The sequence below is a fragment of the Watersipora subatra genome, chromosome 7, assembly GCF_963576615.1.
Source record: "Watersipora subatra chromosome 7, tzWatSuba1.1, whole genome shotgun sequence".
NCBI lineage: Eukaryota > Metazoa > Bryozoa > Gymnolaemata > Cheilostomatida > Watersiporidae > Watersipora > Watersipora subatra.
In genome coordinates, this window is record NC_088714.1 from 32,890,647 (window position 1) to 32,912,717 (window position 22,071).

General features: G+C 37.6%; 1 protein-coding gene across 1 annotated transcript; it reads left to right on the forward strand.

The window, feature by feature from the left end:
- Positions 1-2,371: 2,371 nt before the first annotated feature.
- LOC137401241 (uncharacterized) lies at positions 2,372-16,914 on the forward strand. Its single transcript, XM_068087653.1, has 7 exons — positions 2,372-2,500; positions 4,477-4,589; positions 5,790-6,045; positions 12,359-12,919; positions 13,005-13,105; positions 13,988-14,044; positions 16,269-16,914. Exons 2-7 carry the CDS (start codon positions 4,482-4,484, stop codon positions 16,404-16,406), a joined length of 1,221 nt encoding a protein of 406 aa, XP_067943754.1. The 5' UTR covers positions 2,372-2,500; positions 4,477-4,481; the 3' UTR covers positions 16,407-16,914.
- Positions 16,915-22,071: the final 5,157 nt, after the last annotated feature.

Here is a 22,071-nt window from a genome sequence, read left to right on the forward strand (position 1 = left end):
TAGAGAAAACTGTAGAAAAAACATGAAACATCCCGAAGACAAAGTGAAGCACTGTTACGATAAACATGCCAAAGAACTAGCCAGCATTAATCAAGGAGGCAGCATGAATCCAAGCAACAGCCCTCGAAGAGAAATGGGGACTAAACTGCATTCAACAAAAATTTTTAGCCGCTGCTCAAATGAGGTGACCATGAAAGTTGGCAACCGCCGTTCTTTGCCAAAACCGGGAACGTCTGAGACAAAGAACAAGATGGCCCTATACTTCCTGAGAAATCAAATACTGATGCTGTCCTTTGTCCTGGAAGTACAGCAGATCAGTTGCTGCCAACAACACCAACAAGTACCACTAAGCAACAACAATCTATTCCAAGACAATCCATTTGGAGTTGAAGGTCTCCCCAACCTCTCGAGCTGATTTATTTATAATGAACAAATGACTGACATACATATTTGATAACTAACTCATTCGACTATTCTTTGATAATCATAAATTGAACTTAATTATTCTTCAAAAACCTTTTGTTTGACAGGGTTATGTTACTCGTACAACTCACAGGAATTGGTCTAGTCTTTGACTGTTAGACACTGATGTGTATTCTGAGTTTCATAAAACTTAGTTGTATTAACCTTGATGTATCACATTAATACTCATGTCTGAAAGCTCAGTGGCTTACTAGGTTTTTTGTATAAAAAGGGGACATGCTACAGATCAAGTATTATATTTTGTTTCAAATTATCAATTAAATGCCACATAGAACAAGCAGTCTTCAATTGGCCTGGTGTTAGAAACCAAATAGATGCTTCATTCTCCCTCATACACCTGACCAAAAAAAGTCACAAAACCAACTTTTGAATTTACCTGTTATTAAAAACACACCAGGCTATAGTAAGCTCAACCATCATTTGTGCTTGTCATAAGTTTGTCTAAATATTTGATAATTGTGAACTTAATAAAAAAGTGAAGTAATATTTTTAATTGATAAAAAACCACAGAGCTGTACAACTGCTGCAAATAATATTTACTTTGAGGATATAAGTTTCTGTTAAAAAGTTGTAATTTTAATGGAATAAAACAAAATTTTCACTAATTTCTGCTAGCGCATGCTCACATTAAGTGTATACATGTAATTATACCAAAATGATTTTAGGATGGTAAATGTGTAAAAATAAATATATGAAACGCTCAATAGGACTCCGTCTTAAACAATTTAATATCCACTATATGTTATTTACCAATAAACTGTCATGCGTCCCAAAAACATTTGATCAGATCTGTTAATTTGCTAGTTACTAAGTACTAGTAATTTTGGGGTTAACTTGATTATTGGACAGGTTCTTATTCAATGCAATACACTCATTATCATACTGAGAACATGAAATGGCAGATGTTTCACAATAACCAACAAAGATCTATTTGATTCAAAATAAAATATACTTTTACAAAATTGAAAAAGGTTTAGCTCCAATTGAAGGATGCTTTTCAAGTATTATTGCCACACAATCCCAGCTGAATTATTTCCTACTTAGCTTGCTGGTTTGATTTGATGACCCTAAAAACAAGTTTTAATAATTATTTTAAAAATTTAAATTGACGTAAACCAATGCTTGGTGTGCTAAAGTACATACTAATAGAGGAAGGGTACGGCTAGAAGAATGAAGATGGTTTGACCAGAAGACTATTAAGGGAAACCCGATAATAATCAAAAACCATAAACATGTAACGTATAAATAATGTGAAAAATAGTATGGAAGTGCGCTATCGATTGCCAAAAAAATCATGAAGGTAGAAGCAAGGCAAGATCTAACTAGGATATCGACGTGAGCTGCAAAATAATATCTGTACAACTACATACTGCGAGCGTTACCGGAAATGTAAAAAAGAGTAAAGTGCGAATCGTCACAAATTTCATTCGACAATCAAAACGAGGCTACCAGATAATGTTGGAGCGATCGAGATTTTCAATATGGATCGGTTTGTGCTGAACGCAAATATGGCAAGTTTAACTAAATTCTAGAGTATTTGAAGTCAAAATTGCGTTGAATACGAAAATGTAACCTGTTATATTATGTTTCTGAAAATTTATCGCTTTATGTTTTATGAAAAGTGTTTTTCAACCGGCTTTTAGTGTGCAAGGGGTAGTAACTATACAAGTCTTACGTCATTATTTTCTAATATTTGCTATTAAACATTGACAGTAAAGTTATGTTTGTTTGTTATTAACTGTAAATATATTAATATAATTATATCATTAAAAACGGAGTTTATTGCAAATATTAATAATTCTGTCTAGAGATGCTACTTTCACGTACTTTATTGGCCTCGAGCCAAATCGGTTCTACTACAACACCGCACGGCGCATTATTCATAGTGTGTGGACATGACTATTCGTTTGGTATGCCTGTAAACTAGGTGTAGCTTGGAGATTAACAACTGCTTCAGAGAATACCGATTAAACTATGTTCCTGAATTTTTACTAACAGCTTTTGAAGCCTTGAAGTGGTAAGAGAAATCTGTAATCGCTAGTTGTAATATTGATGTTCACCTAGCATTGTGTTAATAGTATCTAAGAGTGAAAGGCATGATTAATAATAGGTTTCGCTTCAACTCAAACTGGTCGTTGGAATCATTCACCCATACACTTCAGGGTGTTGGTTTAGATCGAAGACAAGTTTAATTATACAAATATGTTGTTACACTGATTCCGTTTTACATCTACATATAAAAAAATGTCTAAGCTACATGCGCGAAAATGGCATTATTGTACATTGGAATAGAAAACAGTTTTTGGAAGTGAAAATTTTATGTGCTAAACCTTTATGTTAAAGAAAAAGAAAACAGTGATCCTAGTTTTTTTAATAATCATATCACAGCATTTTTGTTTATGCGAGGATCGAGCTATCTCACCAATCCGCATTTTTATACACTTTTGGTTTCGCTGTGAAAATAACAGCACAAACTAGAAGAGGAAGTGAGCCATGTAAAGAAGTCAACAGCTGCTACATTTTTTTCAAGATTAAGATGTTACAAGACTTGGTCTAAAGATTTAATTAATCAACCATTTTAATTCAGTGTTGAATGGATTTTAATTTAATTTACATGGCCAACTCCCTTAAAACTGAAAACGATAGAAAGGCTTTTAAGAATAAAATACATTATCAACCATTAAAAGTGGTATGGTAAACTTTTCTTCTGTTTTGGCACAGTTCACGAAGGCTTAATTTTGTTTTACCTTCTACATGCAAATCATTATTATTGTCATTATTTAAATTATTTATGTTAGAAAAGGATTGATTGTTGCTGAACAAAAATTTTAATGGCCAATATTATATATGAGTTTTAAATACAGTCACTCAACTGAATCCTGCCAAAATAAGTCTGTACAGATTGAGTAGTTAGTAGGTTCAGCATTATGATGGCTGCTCATACTGATATTCTTTGTGTCAAAGTAATAACTAGCGCTTGACTACTCTCATGCTAGTTTTCAAATAGTCACCAAAAACTTGATGACTTAATGGAAATTCCATTGTTACACCACCGAAGTATAGGCCTGATAAGTCCTATTACTGCCTACAAGCAGTATCTACAGTAACTCTATTCGACCTAGTTACTGAAATGGCTTCTGGTACTTCAATATATAAAATTTAGTGTTATAGGCTGATAAGATTGTAACAGGCTTAAATCTACTAGGATTTAGCTTCTATTTTTATATATACCGATTGTTTACGGGCAAGGATAAAATATGAGTATGATAATAATTATGGTGCCTAGGTAGGTATGATATCAAACAGATGCATAGGCCTATATATCATTTATCATAATAGCATAATTACTTTTGGGTTTGTACTGACAGAAACTTATTCTAACTCCGGGTAAGCTGGCGTGTCTATGGCTTTCATTAAGCGGTCACATTTAGGCAATTTGAGTCTTCACCATGATTACTAGACATTTTTCATCTTGCATAGTACGAGCAAGTATAACGATTTGCTATGTGAGTGCATATGCTTGCTGTAAATAGGAGCTGAGTTGCCGTGGCACCTGGTGGCACCTGTGGAACAAGCATACGCCAGGCCTGTATGTTTAGCTAGAGGCAATGTTGTGAGGACCTTGTGAAGGCTTGAGTGTCATTGGGCAATTGTTTAATTTGATATGTAAATCTATTTTAGCAAGGGCAATCAAAGTCAATGATTCTACTTAAATTGGCATCGAGCACACGCACACGGCACCTATTCGTTCATCGCTTGTAGTGTGTGAGCTGAGTCACTAGAAAATTTGATAAAGTTCCAAGGAACTATTTTTCCTCAGCCTTCATCTATTGCAGAGCGATTGAAATCAATTTGCATATATACAACCGCAAACAAAAGACCGCTAATGAAAGACTTTGTTTTACCCACAGTGTTAACTATCTTGAATGGTTCAGTGTTGATACGATCGATTTCACCATCATTGTAAATAATGTTGTCGTAATTCCTCTGTAGGCGGTATGAGATTCTATAGTCAGATTCATAGAGTAAAATCAAAGAATTTGTTTGAACAGCACGTTGAGTTGGACTTCATACCAGGCAGTTGTGCCCTGCTGACAACAACTGAGGTAAGTTGGCATATTTTAAATTACTTTGATTTTATATTTATTTAAGATTAGAGCTGCCAGTGAGTAAACAACAGTCTCAGGTTAGGGTTTTACCCAAAGTCTCAGGGTAGAGTCCTACGCAAGGTCCCAAGATAGGGTCCTACCTGAGGTCTCAGGGTAGGGTCTACCTGAGGTCTCAGGATAGAGTCCTACGCAAGGTCCCAAGATAGGGTCCTACTTGAGGTCTCAGGGTAGGGTCTACCTGAGGTCTCAGGGTAGAGTCCTACGCAAGGTCTCAAGATAAGGTTCTACCTGAGGTCTCAGGGTAGGGTCTACCTGAGGTCTCAGGGTAGAGTTCTACGCAAGGTCTCAGGGTAGAGTCCACCCAAGGTTTCGTATGTTGCTATCAAGAACAGCAGAATATCCTCAAGTCCTGCATTAGCAGCTAATGTCTAGCAAGAGCCTGGTAAGCTGAATACCAGAGAATAATACCAAAATTGATTGCCAACTGTGACACAAGGCATATAAATTTCTCAATCACTACGATAAGAGGCTAATTAATGTTAAAAAGATTAGCTTTCGTTATTTTGAAACTGGTAAGAAAAATAAGGTCATGCATTATCGACAAAAAACTAAAAAACCCTTAAAAAATATGGGATCACCCATCCTATGCTTGAGTAATTCAGGCTAATTGAAATAATAACTGGATTCTGCTCCATTTTCTCCGCCGCTTGACTAGCTAGGTCAATGGCTATCAGCTTTTTCTTTGTGGCGGTATATTGAGTAGTTTTCTTTTTTACTTATAAAGTTTGCTCATCAGTTTTGTCTATTTGACGTTCTAGCCTCGGTCTCTAACAAATAATATCTTATTGTTAGCCTTGTAACAGGGTTCACATACGTACCCTTAAGCGTTGATTTACAAGAAACATATCACTGGCCCTCATTTTTAAAGCTTATCTCACGATTTGATTTTAACTCCAACTAGAATTTAAATGGTTAGATTCTGTGTCAGCGTACTCTGAGAGCAACATGCGGTATATGAATCCTGGTCTCCGTCTATCGGTAGTAGAGTAGGCCTATTTTTAGAAAGCGACGACTTTCTATATTAAAAATTGATAAAACTGTTGATGCAGCTCATTGACCTATTGTCAATATCTATATATTATTTATCAAATAAAGTTCCATCTGCGTTAAAACCTGATAGTGTCTATTTAACTTCAGATGAGCGGAGCACCAAACAAGGCGATTGGCAAATGGTTGGCGGAGAAAGACAGCGGTAACGACTCGGAGCCAGAGCTTTCTACCTTCTCCAATCTAAACATCTCAACGAAGCCGCTGCACACACGGCCTTCGAGGAGTCAGTCAAAGTATAGTGCAAATCAAAGCAAAGAGATGGTGCCTAATGAGAGCAGCCTAGCAAAGGGCTGTAAACTTCATCGCGTCAAATCTGAGCACATGTGCAGCGCTGCCGTGCCCGGTATGTACTTACTTTTTCCTGGTGCATCGTGTTGTATTTAATACCCTCGGCGTGACCGCTTGCAGCCAGTTGTGGTTATTATCCTGCATTGCTTTATTTTTTCATTGCTAACGCCCGTGTGCTGCTGTAATATTCGCTTATCCTATAATGAGCCTGCTGGCCTTGGCAAACATACTGTTTCTTGCTTGCACACGCTTTGCAGCAGCAATTTTTCTTGTCATACATACTTTTCTACCCTCATACATACCATTAAGGACTTTGCACTACGCAATTTCGTTATCTCAAATGGTCGGTTAGGAAGGTGTCATGTGTAAACAGTAATCATGAGGCGCAGCGGTGATAGTCATAGTTGCCATGAACTGGCCAATGAAAGGTTTCCATTACTTTTCAGTGATTTTTATCTCGCAAAAGAGTTATTTTCCAATAGAAAAAATTATAGCGTGCATCAATTACTTATTACCATTGCTCGTTCCATCAGACGTTCTATTGGCTAGCTTTCTGTCACGCCATAAATGAACAAGTCATGTATTGTCGAGCCATTTACACGGCATAGTTTCTTTTTCAAGGGACGCGACAGGAGATGTTGAGCTTGAAACTGCCACTTGGTCTTCTAGTTTTATAGAGTGTCATCATTTTCTTATTGTATTCATAATTGCAGCAGGTTCTTCGCTATTCTTTTTAATGCTTGATGTCTTCCATTCCTTCAATATCTGATGTCTTCCATTCCTTCAATATTTGATGTCTTCCATTCCTTCAATATCTGATGTCTTCCATTCCTTCAATACTTGATGCCTTCCGAACCTTCAATACTTGATGTCATCCATTCCTTCAATGCTTGATGTCTTTCATTTCTTCAATGCTTGTCTTACATTTTGCCGTTTTTCAAGCAGGCATTGTGGCATTGCTGTTTGGGATCACCTTGTATACATATATTATCGGGTTCATCTCTAGCCTCGAACTGGAAGCTATTAATCTGTGTGACAGAATGATCGATTGAGTCGCGTATTTCAAGAATAATATATATAATCATCATGACTGTATCCTGTCCTTTTGGAAGGGATCAGAAGGCCTGTGAGGGTATAGGCTAGACCCTGATGCAAACAGGCTGTGTATAAGCTTGAGTCATTTGTTCTTTGGGTAGAAGGTGGCATGAATGCAATCGCTAATGCGAGCAATGCTTTCTATTCTTACACCATTTGTCTTGCATCCATTTTTGTGTTAATGTAATGAGAGACCAGTTATTTGGCGCTAAGCAGCAACTCTACATAGAGTTGTGTTACTAACATCAAGGCCTGTTTGGATATGTCAGTCGGTGGGTCTAACAAGGCTTGTTAGAGTGTTCATATAGTCTGTTAACACAGTTCATCTTAAAAATAGGCATAAATTCATTGTGAAGCATTATTCTTAAGTTTGTAAGATTTATAGTCAATTTTCATGGAAAGTATGTCATAGACATTAAATAAGCTGTAAACTATTAGTAGAACGCTCCTTTAGCACTCAAACTGGAAGATTATTACGATGTGCGTTTGAAAAAGTATTCGCATAAACTCGTGATATAGTAAACGATCATAAAGTTAAGAGTTATCTTCTCTTTCATTCTAACTATTAAAATTAGAACAAATAGCTTGTGTCAGGTTTAATCATAGCCCAAAAATATATGAGTACTAATCAGAACCAATAGTCTAATGATTGTTCAGTAGATGGCTCATAGATCTCCCAATATCTCTTGTTGGGTTGGGACAGAGACCAGTCTAACTCTCGAGATGTTCGTTGCCTATGATTCGTACTAGTGCTTCGCTGCCAATCTGGTTCATGAGATTTGATATATGCAAGCACTAGTTCTGCGATGAGTAGAGTGAGCAATACGCAATGAGCCTCAGCATGAGCAATAGTTTGTTTCTTATATCGTGCCGACTTACACCAATATTAGTAATGTTCAGGATTTTCGGTGATTAACAAGTATCTCGGAGCCAATCGAATGCGACTGAGGCCACTTTCAGATTTGTTACGCTTACCCCAAAACCATCGCGAAATAAATTGTCAACGACACCATTTATATGTTGCGTCGCTTGCGAAACTCAAAAAATAATTTATTTATTTAGGATATTTTAATAACCGCAAAAAAAATAAGCGAGTAACTGTCATCGCTTGAATAATGTCAGCTGACAGGAAATCCCAGATGGGCGTGGATGTGTTAGTGCTGCCGTAGCTACTAGCTTTTTGGTTTCAAACAGGAACAATGTGTAATCCGATTTTCCCCTCTTCTTGTTGTCAATTTCATCATATGCAGTTTCAGTTTATCTCCAAACATTCATAAACTCTGCTACATATTTTATTGCTACCATAACAAGTTTTTTTAAATATTACATTTTCAAGAGAATTTTGATAAGGACTTAAATAATTATCTAATTGTAAGTATCGATTACTTCTGCATTAAATGACTAATATCGTAATAATATCCTAAATAATGTATACATGGCGATCATTGGGATCCAAAAGTGCCCTGATTCTCCTACAATTGTGAACGCGCAAACGAAAATGCCCAATTATGGATGATTTACCATTTTGATCGTTTGTTAAGCTGATGATTATATTTTCAATGTCAGCGAGTATCAGATCCCTTGACGCTTGGTCTCAGCCGAAAGATTATGTTCTGATAACCTGGAATGCCAAATATATAGTCAGTCACATATGCTAGCATCGCACTGTCTTGTATCTATTGCGCACTAACTGGCACCGATAGACAATGACGTCAGTCTGGTAGCATTGGAGAGCTAAGCCACAAGTGAACGCGCACCTTTGAATCCATCCCAACTAGTCACTGGAATCCTAAGTCAGTTGCCTCATACTCCTTGTGATAAGGAGGCTTCTGAGCAGGCTCAGTCGGTTTTATCTCGTTCTCATCTGCGGTCACAGCTTTGTCACGCACCCATGATGCCTTGCCAAGTCCTCATCAATGTAACAGTGGTGAAGGTGTTTGAGAAATGGCTGGTCATTGACCCTGCTAGACACTAGTCCTAGGCGTTAGTCATAACCACTTGTGGGTTTTGGCTGCTGTTCCGCAACAGCTTGCTTTCTCTGACTTGTTGGTTTATGGCTATTTTCAAATTTGGCAGAACATCGTTGGCTGAGTCTTCAAAGGCAATGCATTATGTAGTAATTCGATTTGGCATCATCACTCCAATCATTATCGCTTTTATTTGCCAGTGCTTTGACATTTTTATGGGGACTGTTGCCATCACCTTTGTACCCGAGTTATTCTTAGCCAGGTATCTGGCTAGCCAACATTGACAGACATGAAGGCGCCACAGGTGCTGTTTGCTGCCATTTGATATGGTAGGGAAGGTGGTTTTTATATTCAGTTCAGTGTTTGTACTGCTGTTTTCTCTCAAATTGCAGGCATAGTATTGTGAATGTCAGTGAATGCTGGCCTGCATACCTTAGTTTTCTGTCATTATTAAGTAATGTCCATATTTATTCTTACTTGAAAAATCTGTCTTTTGATTGTTACTATGAATAAAAATGACATGTGGTCATTTTTATTACTGCAGTATTGTGGATTTTTATTACAAAAATTAACAACGCTGCCTTTTCGACAGAAAAGCAACAACCAACGCAAACCAACCACTTTTCTCGCAGAGTGACCCACTAGGGCAGTGGTTCCCAACCAGGGGTGCGAGACATCATCCCACAGGGTACGAGAAGCAGGGCTGCAACTTCTAAGAAATTTCATATAGCGCTATATGAAATTTCTTAGATATATAATCGAATATAGCGCAGGCTGATTATTTTACCGAGGCGGCCATGCATCACGACACCCCTGTTAAGAATTATTTTTCGTAAGGTTCAATTACTATATCTGGGGTCAAGGCCAATTCTTTTCGCGCTGACAATTACATTGAAATATTTTGGAACATGAGTACATGCAACACGATGCTTCTTCATCTTTTTTTGTTAAAGCTAAGAGTTTATCTCGAACTTAAAATTTGGCGATTTTTTGTACTGATTATATACGTTACCAAAATATACCATATATGTCGCATCGACATTTCGTAGTTTACACATTGATATTTATGTTACGGGGTGCGAGTTATGGTATATTTTATTTTTAGGTATGCAAGGTTAGAGCGAATTTTTTTCAGGGGTGCAGGAATAGCTTGAGGTTGGCAACCACTGCATGACTAGGGACAAGTGACTCTTTCTCCAGAAGGTTTATTGTCTGGCACCCAGGCTGCCCTAATCTAGCTCACTGATAAGCCGGCTTCGTGGCAACAATAATTATGTACACCTTCACGGACTTGGTCTAGGGTGATTATCAACATCTCATAGTGGCCGGGTGGAGCGGTTCATTTCATCATAGAGGTCACATACTGTTTGTTATTCTCTTCGAGTAGCTAGTGTTCGTTTGTTCTGCATTTTCAGTGTCGATAGTGGAGTGTTTGCGTTTTGGTCACAATCTCGCTTTAGATGTATTTTATAATTGTTGATAGAGTTTAGCTTGTAAGGGATTCTTTTTTGTAATCGGCTTTCAATTGCTGATAGGTGCGTGCTCCTCGTTGAGCACTGTAGAGTGGATACTTGAGGCAAATAGTTATTTGTTTGCTAGGTAGGTACCCTCTTCAACACCATAATGTTATAGACCACAAACCAAAATAACGGCTTTGCGGTTTGCAATCCAATTTAGCACTGAATGCGTAAAATTTTATGGTTTTCCCTAAAGCGTTTAGAATTAAAATTAACGAAGATTACTTCATAATGTTTAAATGAGAAGCTTTGGTATACCTACCATTTATCTCCTGTTTCAGCCGATAGGGCTTATAATGCAACAATAGACATTTATGTTCTCAATACCGTGGAGCACTTCCACTGTTATATAATAGCGTAAGTTTATACATTGGTTGACACTTAGCTTTATATCCATAGCGAAATAATCGCTCTACTCGTCTCATTTATTCACAGCGCCCTTTATTTGCACTAGCGCATGCCTCTCGTTATAATCCTTGATTACGCATTGGCAACGCGTACTATTGTGTTGGCGCTCTGCCAAGCCTTGTCTTGGCTGAGCTTTGCGGGCAATGGTTCAACAAGGCTCTTATGGGCTATTCGCTGGCCTCTAGCCAATATAATGCTATCGCGCGCAAGATGTATGCCAGTGGCAAATGCTAGCCCTGCGTTATATCGAGCATTTGCAACGTGAATTACTTCCCGTGTTTCTTCGCGAAAATATGCTTTTCAGCATTTAGTATAAGTGAGTCAGCAGCATCGTGTAACTGGTTTACCGCGAGTGGTGCCCAACAGGCGAACTTTGCTGCCGGCGATCTGGCATTGATGAGCGCATTAGTCTGTGGTCGGTCGGTAGGTGCAGGCAGCCATCAGACGATTGCGCCATATTCATTTGCCTCACCTAGTTCTCTCCCAGGCCCTTCATGATCCTACAAATCCAGTTTGACATGTCATAAGTCAGCTTTGTCTGAAGGTTGAGTGTTCTCCATGGTTACCATAACACCAAACACCATCCCTTGTAGTATGCTATCCATAGTTACATTAAAAATATGTATCTGTTTCTTGCTGTCGTGGGATGATTGCTCATGGTGAACCGGCTCAGTTCCAAGAGGCTGGAGTAATTGGCAACTTTGAGATTTTAGATTGACATTTATCCAAATTATTTTATTATCGTTTCAATCAGTTTGTTTACTTTCCCAGTCGTAGTGCGTTTGAGGGTATCCATACCTCTAGTGTCCTTCCCTGAAGGCTGAGCTGTGGGGCATAGGAGATGTTTTGGTGTGGCTAAAAGGATGGCAAGCGTGATGGTAATGTCTATAGTGTTGGCTCGAGTCCAACAGGCTGTGGCAGTGATGCAAGCGCTAGCTAATATCTAGGTACAAGATATTTCAGTGGGCATGACATGCCTTAGTATCACCGGATGGTTATGGTTTTACCTTTCCTTTAAATATCTCGCCTCAAGACCTGCTGCAAGCGGCCACAATGGATATTTATCATTGTTTATGTTTACCAAGAATGTGTTGAGCAATAATAGCCTGTTACTAGTTGTGTTTCATGGGGGTACGTACGCCTTTGCTTCCCACCTGCAATATTAGTCTATTCAAGGTTGTTGGCACTATCATTACAGTGACTGGATATCCTACCAATGATCTCATTTTTACGTGTTAGTTGCGTACATGTAACTATTTACTTTCTCTCTCCTGGCTTTCTCCTGATTGCCACCACTGTATTCATTTGGTTTCCGTTATTTATGTTAGAGATTGAAACACTGTCTATTTCTCTAATTTGTATTCATATTCATACCATTCAGGTCCAGTCACTGATCATCGATGTATAGATTCTGTCGTGGATGAAAGGGAAAAACGGGAATTAACTCGGGGCTTACGACCTCGAGGGAAACAAACGCTAAACAAACTTAACACAAATGGCTCAAATTCAAACTCACCGGCTCAAACTACCTCTATTACTAAAACTGACCGTAACAATGACGATGTTGCTCAACATGATGACACAACTCCAGGCCAGTACTCCTGCTGTGAGGGCAGTTCCCTCGTGGCCAGCGGTAGCACTCTTCTCACCATGACATTATCACAAGTGTCTCGTAATAAAGCTCGATCAAGGACATTTGATGCTTCTTCGCTCTACTCAGTAACGAGCGATGACTTCAACGAAAGCGACGATGAACTCATCTCAATAAATGGTGACAGTAGCTCGGATTATAACCCACTACCTGTTCAGTCTCCTCGACTCTCGAGCAAGAGAAAAAGGACGACAACTCTATCAGCTGATCTCGAAGTTGCCAATCTATTGTCTCCCAGTGTAGACGACTGTTTTTCAAGTGGAGACAACTTCTCAATCTCAGACTATTCAGGTAGTTTTTCGTGCTTGTAGCTTGAAATGTCTTTCAGTCGATGTTGTTAAGCTTTTACTTTGTTAATTTGATTTTTCCTTTATAGAGCCCGAGGAGCCGGCAAGTTGTGATATTCCACGAAAGAGAGTCTGCCCTGAGTCCGGTGATAATCGTCCATTTTTGGACTTGGAGAAAATGCAGCACGAGGTTAGTTTGCGGCTACAAAAACGTCTTATTCTTAATGTTTGTTCAGTCAATTCGGCCAGTAAAAATTGTTAATGCGTAGACTTTTCATCGATCGGAATCATTTATTCTCACACAAGGTGATCGATACACAGCGTGTAAGCAAACATTGATTCTGCTCGGGGAAGAAGTATGTAGGGAGAGTACGCAATATATCGCTCACTCAAGCTAAGCTTTTACTGGCATTGGTCGACATTTGTGTTTTGTTTTCGACAAGGCAAAGACAAAGAAAGCTTTTCCGCAAGGTAAACACTGGCATCTCCTCTGGCTATGCTCCTATGGGCCAGGCTGTCAATGCAGCCCACACATGAATGCCTCTCCAATGGCCGGTGTCTAACCAGCCGTGATATATCGCAATAATTGAATTAGTTCCCAGTTCTCTCTGTTATCCTAAGTCTCTGCTCTGGTAGCTGTTGCTAATTCGACCGGAGGTATTCACAATCGAATGACTAATTCCAGTGTAAATGTGTCCGCGTATCTGTGGCCCACACTTGACTTGTCAGTCGTCACTAGCCACTCAGACAGAAGCTGCCTGATTAGCTAGGAGTCCCTTTAGTCTTGAAGCCTTTCCTATCACAGCCTGTTTGTACATTGTTCAAGAGCATTCAAATTTCCTTCATCGCCCAGCGATGAAATCAAGTTTTCCGATAACATATTGATAAAAAATGTGCTAATCGTTAGTATAGTAATAGCCTGCAGTCACCTGGCTTTTTCCAGCTGCTCCCTTTATTGGACGCTGACATCATATCAGTTGCTGGGAATAAATCTGTTAGACAAAAGTGCTCTGGGCAGTCTAAATGGGTATAATTGATTTCATGAATCTCAATATGCCTATTTTATATCTAGGTAGAAAAGTCGGCCTCCATGTCGATGAAGAGACGTCCAAGAGCCATACGCATAATGGTGAGTTGTTACCTAAATCGGTGCTTGATAAGGTTTTTATTGAAAATTTGACAATGAAATTGATCCAATACCTGGTTCAATGCATTGGTCCAAATGTATTTTGCGGAAAGGAAATCAAAGCATTACTTAAAATGCCACTGTAATCTCACTGATCAAATGTATATAAGTCGTAGTTTACTTTGGCCGTATCTTCTCAAGGAAATATTTTAACATCATGGCACAGGTGTGATGTACCAGCCAGTCGTCGTTGAGTGTTTAGCCTGCACAACCAGTTTTATTAAAATTTTACCTTAGTATAATTATTGTCGGTTTCATTTTAATGATCAGTTGAGATCAGTATCGTTAAAAAGTTGGACCAGACAGGGGAACTAAATCCAAGTTTCAACAACAAATGTCCCCAAGTTAATGTCTGGCAACACTTGGTCCTTTGCCATTTGACACACTCAAGATACCGAAATAATGCCATGCTCCCATATATGCAATGAATAAGTAATGCTATGCTCCCATATATGCAATGAATAAGTAATGCTATGTACCTATATATGCAATGAATAAGTAATGCTATGCTCCCATATATGCAATGAATAAGTAATGTTATGCTCCCATATATGCAATGAATAAGTATTGCTATGCTCCCATATATGCAATGAATAAGTAATGCTATGCTTCCCTATATGCAATGAATAAGAAGCTTTCTATTTTGTACAGTTTGGGTTTTAGAAACTTCCAAAATCTAGTGAAATTGCAAATGTGTTGGTTTTTGTTGGAGACCTCGTGTATCTGCGGACACACGGCATTTGAAGTTTGGTTCCTTTCTTATCAGCTAAAATAACCATGACTCGCTTCAACTGGCTTGTTACACAGCAGCACTGGCAGTAATTACCTGGCAATCAGCCATCTAGGTTAAATTTGAACATCCTGTTTGGTGACTGTTATCAAAGTTCATGCCAACATTCTATAGAAATGAATTAGATTGTGGCTTTTGGAAACAAATTCGGTAAAGTGACCTTGATAGGAATTGTCCATTGTGACCTCGTTAGGTACTCACTGCAAAAACTCATTCCTAGAAATCCCTTCTGGTAGTAACCTTTGTCTATAAAAACACTGGCAGCTGCCATTTATGGCTGATCACCAGCAGGCCAACTGGATGACATATGGCGGCATTGTTTATAATGTTGAGCATGTATCAAGATATTTGTTTGTAAATATTCGATATAATATACAATATAACATAAACGGACAATGATAGGTAAATGTACAATATAGGAAAACCACAGAAGAGCTTTAGCTGTCAAGGTGTCTGGTTGATTCAGTAACTGTCATACAGCTTACACTAATTCATGCATAATTTCCAATATTCTTAGATAAGTTAGCATAGTGCTGCTCTCTTCACCACATTTGCATATGCCAGTGTTGTCTGGATGTTGAAAATTCTCATATTTGTTCAACTAAAAGAGGCCTGGAAAGGTCATGTTCTATTCTGCTGAGACTTGAATATATTAAAAATCAGTAGAACCCAATCCGAATGAATACGTTATTTGAGTATGTAAACAGAATATTTAAACCGCATTTTAGTTTTAAATGTTGTGAAAATAAAAAGGCTTACTTTGCAACATAAACATTTAATTCTAGAATGTAGTATCAAATGTTTACACATCCAGTTCCTTTCTCATCAATAATAATGACTGACTAGGGCTGGGCGGACAGACCACGAGTGTAATCATTACTGTCACAAATGACTGGTTGTTTCACAAGCTTTATCCGGTTTAGTGCCCATGCGGCTTCTCAATATTCCTTCTGGCAGCATTGATGTCCTTCTCTAATTGCAGACCTATTACTGTTCATCGGTTATAGGTTAAACGCTTGTTTGAAGTTACGGTTATTGAATCAGCCCAAGGGACCTGTTACGCAGCTGGTCCTTTCCAAGTGGAGTTCGCAATCATTTCCTCTCACCCTTCCCACCAGTCTTAATTCAATTGAATCCCAATGATTTGACCCCTTTTGTTATTGCTTTCATATGCTGGTGTTGTGGTTTCGTAGGCCTGCTGTTAGCACAAGCGATCTCATCAGCGTGTTGTTTTTAAGCCACTTAGTGACATTTATACAGCATACTAGTATTTTTGGCTTTTTTGTTCAAACATTTCTCCTTTCATTTTGATGTATACTGTAGTTGTTTGTGTTTATGTATTCATCGCATTAGTTATATACATTATTACATTTGTAGTGCTTCAGCCCGATAAAGAACGTGTCAGGGCCACATCGACCTACAACAAGGAGTCAGTATAACAGTAGAGAGATGGTGCTCGCTACGCAGTTCTGTCCTCTTGTACCTGTCGAGTATCCTACAGAAGGCTACAGTTAACAAGTTGGCGACCCTATCGCTATTTTAAAAGTACGCCGTGTCGACCATAGTTCACGCCGTGTTTGTCATTGATCGTGACAATGCATTGGACTGCCGTTACCTTTCAAATTATATTTACTGTACTCCGTTATCTGCGCACTTGAAACTGTGACAGCATTATGTTATTATTAGATTATGCTGTTTGCTGGTTGATCTCAGCGTCTATTTATATCGTTTAGTCTCTAGAATATAACAATTATATATGATTTTAATGGAAGATATATTTGAGACCATGCATTTTCTTTTTCAGCTCACCGAGCTTTCATATTGGCTACATTATTACGTTTATTCCCTTTCTAATCCCATTGTCTCTATGTACTGCAACAGTAGCGTTAGCATTGTGTTGCTCCTCCCTCGCTGTAGTTGTCTCATTTTTTAAAGTTTTTGTATATCATTTATAGAACCTTCTCTGCCTTATGATCTTTGTATTTTTTTGCAAGAGATACTAAAGCCTTGCATGTTCAACTGACACCCTGACATGTTCAACTGGTTATTTGCTTGTTCTTTTTGAGTTTGACCGTCATATTTTCAGGTATGGCTGTCACTATCCAACGACCATATTGTTTTGCTAGAAACGGCTTTGCTGAATAACTCAAAATGTAAAGCTTCAGGGTAACAAAGAGGTAAAAAATATGGGCTTTAAAACGAAAAAAGGCTCCCTTGATTTGATGTAAACCTTGATGCAATGAATTTGAACTTGTTGGAAATTGTCACACCTGTTGTAGTAGACGCACAACTCCATAATGCCAGGTTGCCAATCCAGCTTGGCTGTACCGTTGCTCATGTGGTGAAAGCTTGGATCATATTCATATCAGATCATATTTTGCTGCTTGGTTCCAGCAGTAAACTATAAGTAACTCGCTGTGCTGCCTGGGTAATAAACAAGTCTGGACAGAAAATTGATTTGTATTTAACATATAATAACATTTGCCGTTCTAACTTTCAAACTTCATATCATGGAGGAAAAGGTTTTGTGCAGGACAACTAAATTAAAAATATTAAAACAACTGTAAAGGTTTTTAAACAACTAAGTTTAAAATTTCTTGAAAGAAGTGTTTTGTTGAAATAAATTAGATAGGAAAAACAAAAATGTGAAGGTTTTTAAATGTAAATGTGAACTCATTAGAGAGTAATGGCTAAATATAGTCTATTTGGCTAACGATTGCAATCAAAAATTATTTGGTATACAATTATAATATGATTTCAGTTCGTTTCAGTGTTGGCATGCAAAAGTTGGCATGCGAAAATATCGTAGGCTGTAGACGTACATAGAGTGGTACAAAAACCCATAATCATTATCTAATGCAATCACCTCTTAGTAAAAATCATCATCATTAACAGAAATACCATGAAACCTTAGTAACTATAAGTACCTACAATGACTTTAGTGCATTTCGGGGTTATGATCTGCAAGATATAACATTATAATGTACTACATGGAGAGTTCTTACCTTGGAGACAGACGTGCAACCTAAACGCTGAATTTAACTTATATGAATTTAATTTGCTAAACACATACTTGAAGGAAATTTCAGTATGTATTTTAGTAAACTTCAAACTTTTAACAGAAGTATTATCATTTATTGGTGAATCGTGTTTATGATAACGAATACCGGATATAATGGATACGAATAACTCGCCATGGCGAGTTCAGTGACGTGTATCTTTGAATAACGTATATAATCGGTAGGGGAGGAGTAGGATAGATGGTCACAGTGGATATATAGGTCACCCCTTATTGTAGGAGCTGTGTTATCTGTGAATGTTTTCCACTGCCATAATCTTTTTAGCCAATCAACAAAGAGCCCACGGTTGTCATTTTTAACATTTTTTAACATACAAAGAGCTGCAGGTGAGGTGCCTTATGTTTGCAAACTTTAACTATTTCTAGTAAGTCAACGCTGGTTGGGTCTTTGTAATTATTAAAAAGATGCTATGAATTTTAATTTTATATCAAAGTTGAACATTAAATGAGCCAATCAATGCATTTTGACAAACATTTAAAACTGTTTAATCCCAAAAATTATCAAATTACTAATGTTTTGACTGAGGATACGTGGACCATGCCATGGTAGGATAGGTGAACCAGGTGGTCCAAGTATCCCACATGAATGCAGAGATATACCTGAAAGATTAGGAAGGTGGCCCATCTATCCTATTTTTTCATTATTCCAGATAATCATGCCCCAATTTTACAAAAAGAGAAAGACAGAGAAGCGGTACCCAAGAATATGATTATAAATGCTGTCAAAGAAGTAGCATAGGATAAGATAACTATAAACTCATTCTAGGGCAGCGGACTATGTATCCTCCGTACCGGCTCATGTGTCCTCTTTAAAAGGATACATGAGCCACACTTTTAAAACTCACTTTTCATCAAATGCTTTTGTGCAGTAGTTAATGCCCTTATAGTATTGTACCAAACGCTTTAACGCATGGCGACATGAAATAAAAAGTATTTTTGGCACTTTTGGCAGAATATATTCAGATAACAAATTATTAGCACTTTTGGAGGCCCATGTATCTTACTCCTCCCCTACACTAATCGCCAAATTTCAAGTTTGAGATAAACTATTGTTGATTTCGTGGGCCGAACAAATTTTTGCCCTTACGAAAAAAAGACGACCAAGCATCGTGTTGCATATACTTAGATCCCAAAATATTTTAATATAATTGAGAAGAATTGGCCTTGACCCCAGATATAGTAATTGAGCATTGTGAAAAATATTTCTTAACAGGGGCATCGTAACGCGTGGCCGCATTGGTAAAATAATCAGTGTGCGCTATAGCCAGAATGACAGCCACAGTTTGAGAAATATATATATAGATAAAATAATTCTTCACAGATTTTTTTAATTTTACTAATACTGATCGAAACAGTGATGAGGTTAAAAAGTACTCCAGAATTTTTAGGCTGTAAAATTTATTGCTTGATCAGTACTCCACTAATCTTCTTATTTTTGTGTCAACCATATGCATTACATAATTGTGTTGATAAATGCCATTTGGTTTTGGATTGCTGGTGTATAGACGCTGAATCTAATTTCATACTGCTTGGGTTGGTAACTTTTTAGAATCATTAATTTTCAATTGGAATTGAATATGAAATATGGCTATTTGGCAATGCACTATTTGAGTGGTTGTTTTGTACTTATGATCAAACAACTATAGGAAACGGTCGTAATTACGTTACAAAAAGGTTCAATTCAATGCCTCTAGTACAGGAGAAATATATGTTTAGCTTTGGAAAAAGAGGCTTTGGAGAGGCACACTTATGTTAAAGTCACTGAATGGGAATACAGAGATAAAACTGTCTTCTTGACACTAGCAACAAGTTGCGAGTCAGGTGTCTACATTGGACCAATAATTCATTCACATAGACAAGGGTATCTTCCAACAAAATGGACTTTGCTACATTTGCAGTGATACTGGCAATAATTGCCAGTGATACTTCACGCGTGATACGGTTTTCTATTATAAATTTCGTATGTAAATTGGGTGTATTTTAACATGTTCACGGGTCACTTGAAATACTTGCAGATACAATTGGCCAGTTATATGATTGTACTAGCGAAATGCTCGGCGTTGCACGGGGTATTAAAACCAGCTTATAAACAGTGACGGGTAATGTAGTTGCCTGCCCCTTGCCATTAGTCCAGCACATTACCAATGGCTAATTTGAGTAAGCTAGTACTTTGAGTAATTACCAATAAGAGCCGTGAGAGCAAGCATAAAATGACGTTGCGTAGAGGTGTATGCGTATTTTCACCCGCATAGTGACATAATCGCCTATTGAGTACATCAAATCTTGAGTACACCAAATCTTGAGTACATCAAATCTTGGTAAGGTATTTGCCTGGCGAATGGGAGGTTCCGAGATCAAATCTTCTGCAATACGAATTCTTCATTCAAATATTCTAATAGCTATAGCTGAACAAAGCGAATTACACACAAGCTTTGATCTTTATATACAAACTAGCTGCATTACCCGCCTACAGGAACAGATTCACGTGCAGCATAAGGTTTATTGAGTTGTCTTTCATACTGTAAAACAACTCCAAATATGCAGTCTACTGAAATTGTTGTCCTGATCAGAGTATACATGCACATATACATGTCAATGTTGGGGAGAACAATGGAAATCTGCAATGTGCTTTACAGCTAGATGCGTGTTAAATCTAGTAAATATTCTAGATTCATGTGTCTAGATTCATGCATCTGTTCATACCTGTCTATATTTGCAGTTGACGATTGCGCACTTCTGCCGCTGAGCCCCCGCCTCGGCTGACCAGTCTTTACCCGCTTCGCACTTGACAATCGCGCTCTTGCACTCCCCTCATAATCAATCGCATCGCAATCAATCGCCTCGCAATCAATCGGCCCGCACCCGCCTCGCAATCAATCGCTTTGCACTCACCTCGCAACCAATCGCCTCGCACTCGCAATCTCATTCATCCGGAAAGCCGCGCCTGGAGACTCTCGCTGTACTCGGGACGAAAAAGGTCTCCCGCGCATCCCCGAGTGACGCCACGGCCCCAAGCCTAGCTGTGCTGCCCGGCGTTGCCCGAGTAGTAAAAAAAGTCTTTGCACAGAAAATTGATTTGTATTTAACATATAACAACATTTGCCATTCTAACTTTCAAACTACATATCATGAAATAAGTGTTTTGTGTAGTTGAAATAAATTAAGAGAGAAAATAAAACAACTGTGAAGGTTTTTAAACTTTTTCAAACAACTGCAACTTTCAAACTTCATATCATGAGGAAAAGGTTTTCTGCCAGTAAAATAAATTTAAAAAAATAAAACAATTGTAAAAGGGATTAGATGTAAATTTCAAATAATTAGCCAGTAATAGCTAAATTAAGTTGGTTTTGCGACAATTACAATGAAAAATGATACGGTAATGATACAATTAATACAAACTGAGAAAACAAAATAAAATTCATGAATATGTTGAATTAATCGTAGCAATTCTTGCATAAAAGTGTGTGGGTATAAAAAGGTTACTGTCCCACCAAAAACTATCCACCAATTCTTTGAATACGACGATACTAAAAATATGACAGAATATCATAGTATTTTGTAGTTGAAATTTTATTAGAACAATGTCTGCCAAAAATGGTTAAATAAAAGAATAATATTAATAATAAAGATTGGAAACTAATCAAGTAATAATAACAGTAATAAGAAAATGAATAATGTTTAAACTTCAAACGCGATACTCAATTTATGTTTAAAAGAATGCAAGTTGAAATGATAACGATGAAACAAACTTTAAAAAACTTATATTATAAACTTCAAAAGTCATAAGAAATTTATAAATGTAATAAGAGAATTTAAATTTATATATCTATGTATATATTTCTCAAAGTATGTAAATGTATGTAAATATAAGAGAGTGGAGAATAACTGATATTTGCAATCTTACAAGTTAAATCTTACAGTAATCTTACCAATGTTTGTTGTAAAATGTGAAATTAATTACGAAAAACTAATTGGTTAGGTTTAAAAGGAAAGATGTAGAAGCTAATACATCTAGCTGTACAACCCAGCGTTGCCCGCGTAATAAAAAAACGGAACAGAAAATTGATTTGTATTTAACATATAACAACATTTGCCATTCTA

What these genes read in the sequence shown, in the direction of transcription:
- LOC137401241 (XM_068087653.1), top strand. Translation starts at nt 4,482, where the DNA reads ATGAGATTCTATAGTCAGATTCATAGAGTAAAATCAAAGAATTTGTTT. An exon ending in CCCTGCTGACAACAACTGAG is followed by an intron (nt 4,590 to 5,789) that starts GTAAGTTGGCAT and finishes ATTTAACTTCAG; the next exon opens with ATGAGCGGAGCACCAAACAA. An exon ending in CTCAATCTCAGACTATTCAG is followed by an intron (nt 12,920 to 13,004) that starts GTAGTTTTTCGT and finishes TTTCCTTTATAG; the next exon opens with AGCCCGAGGAGCCGGCAAGT.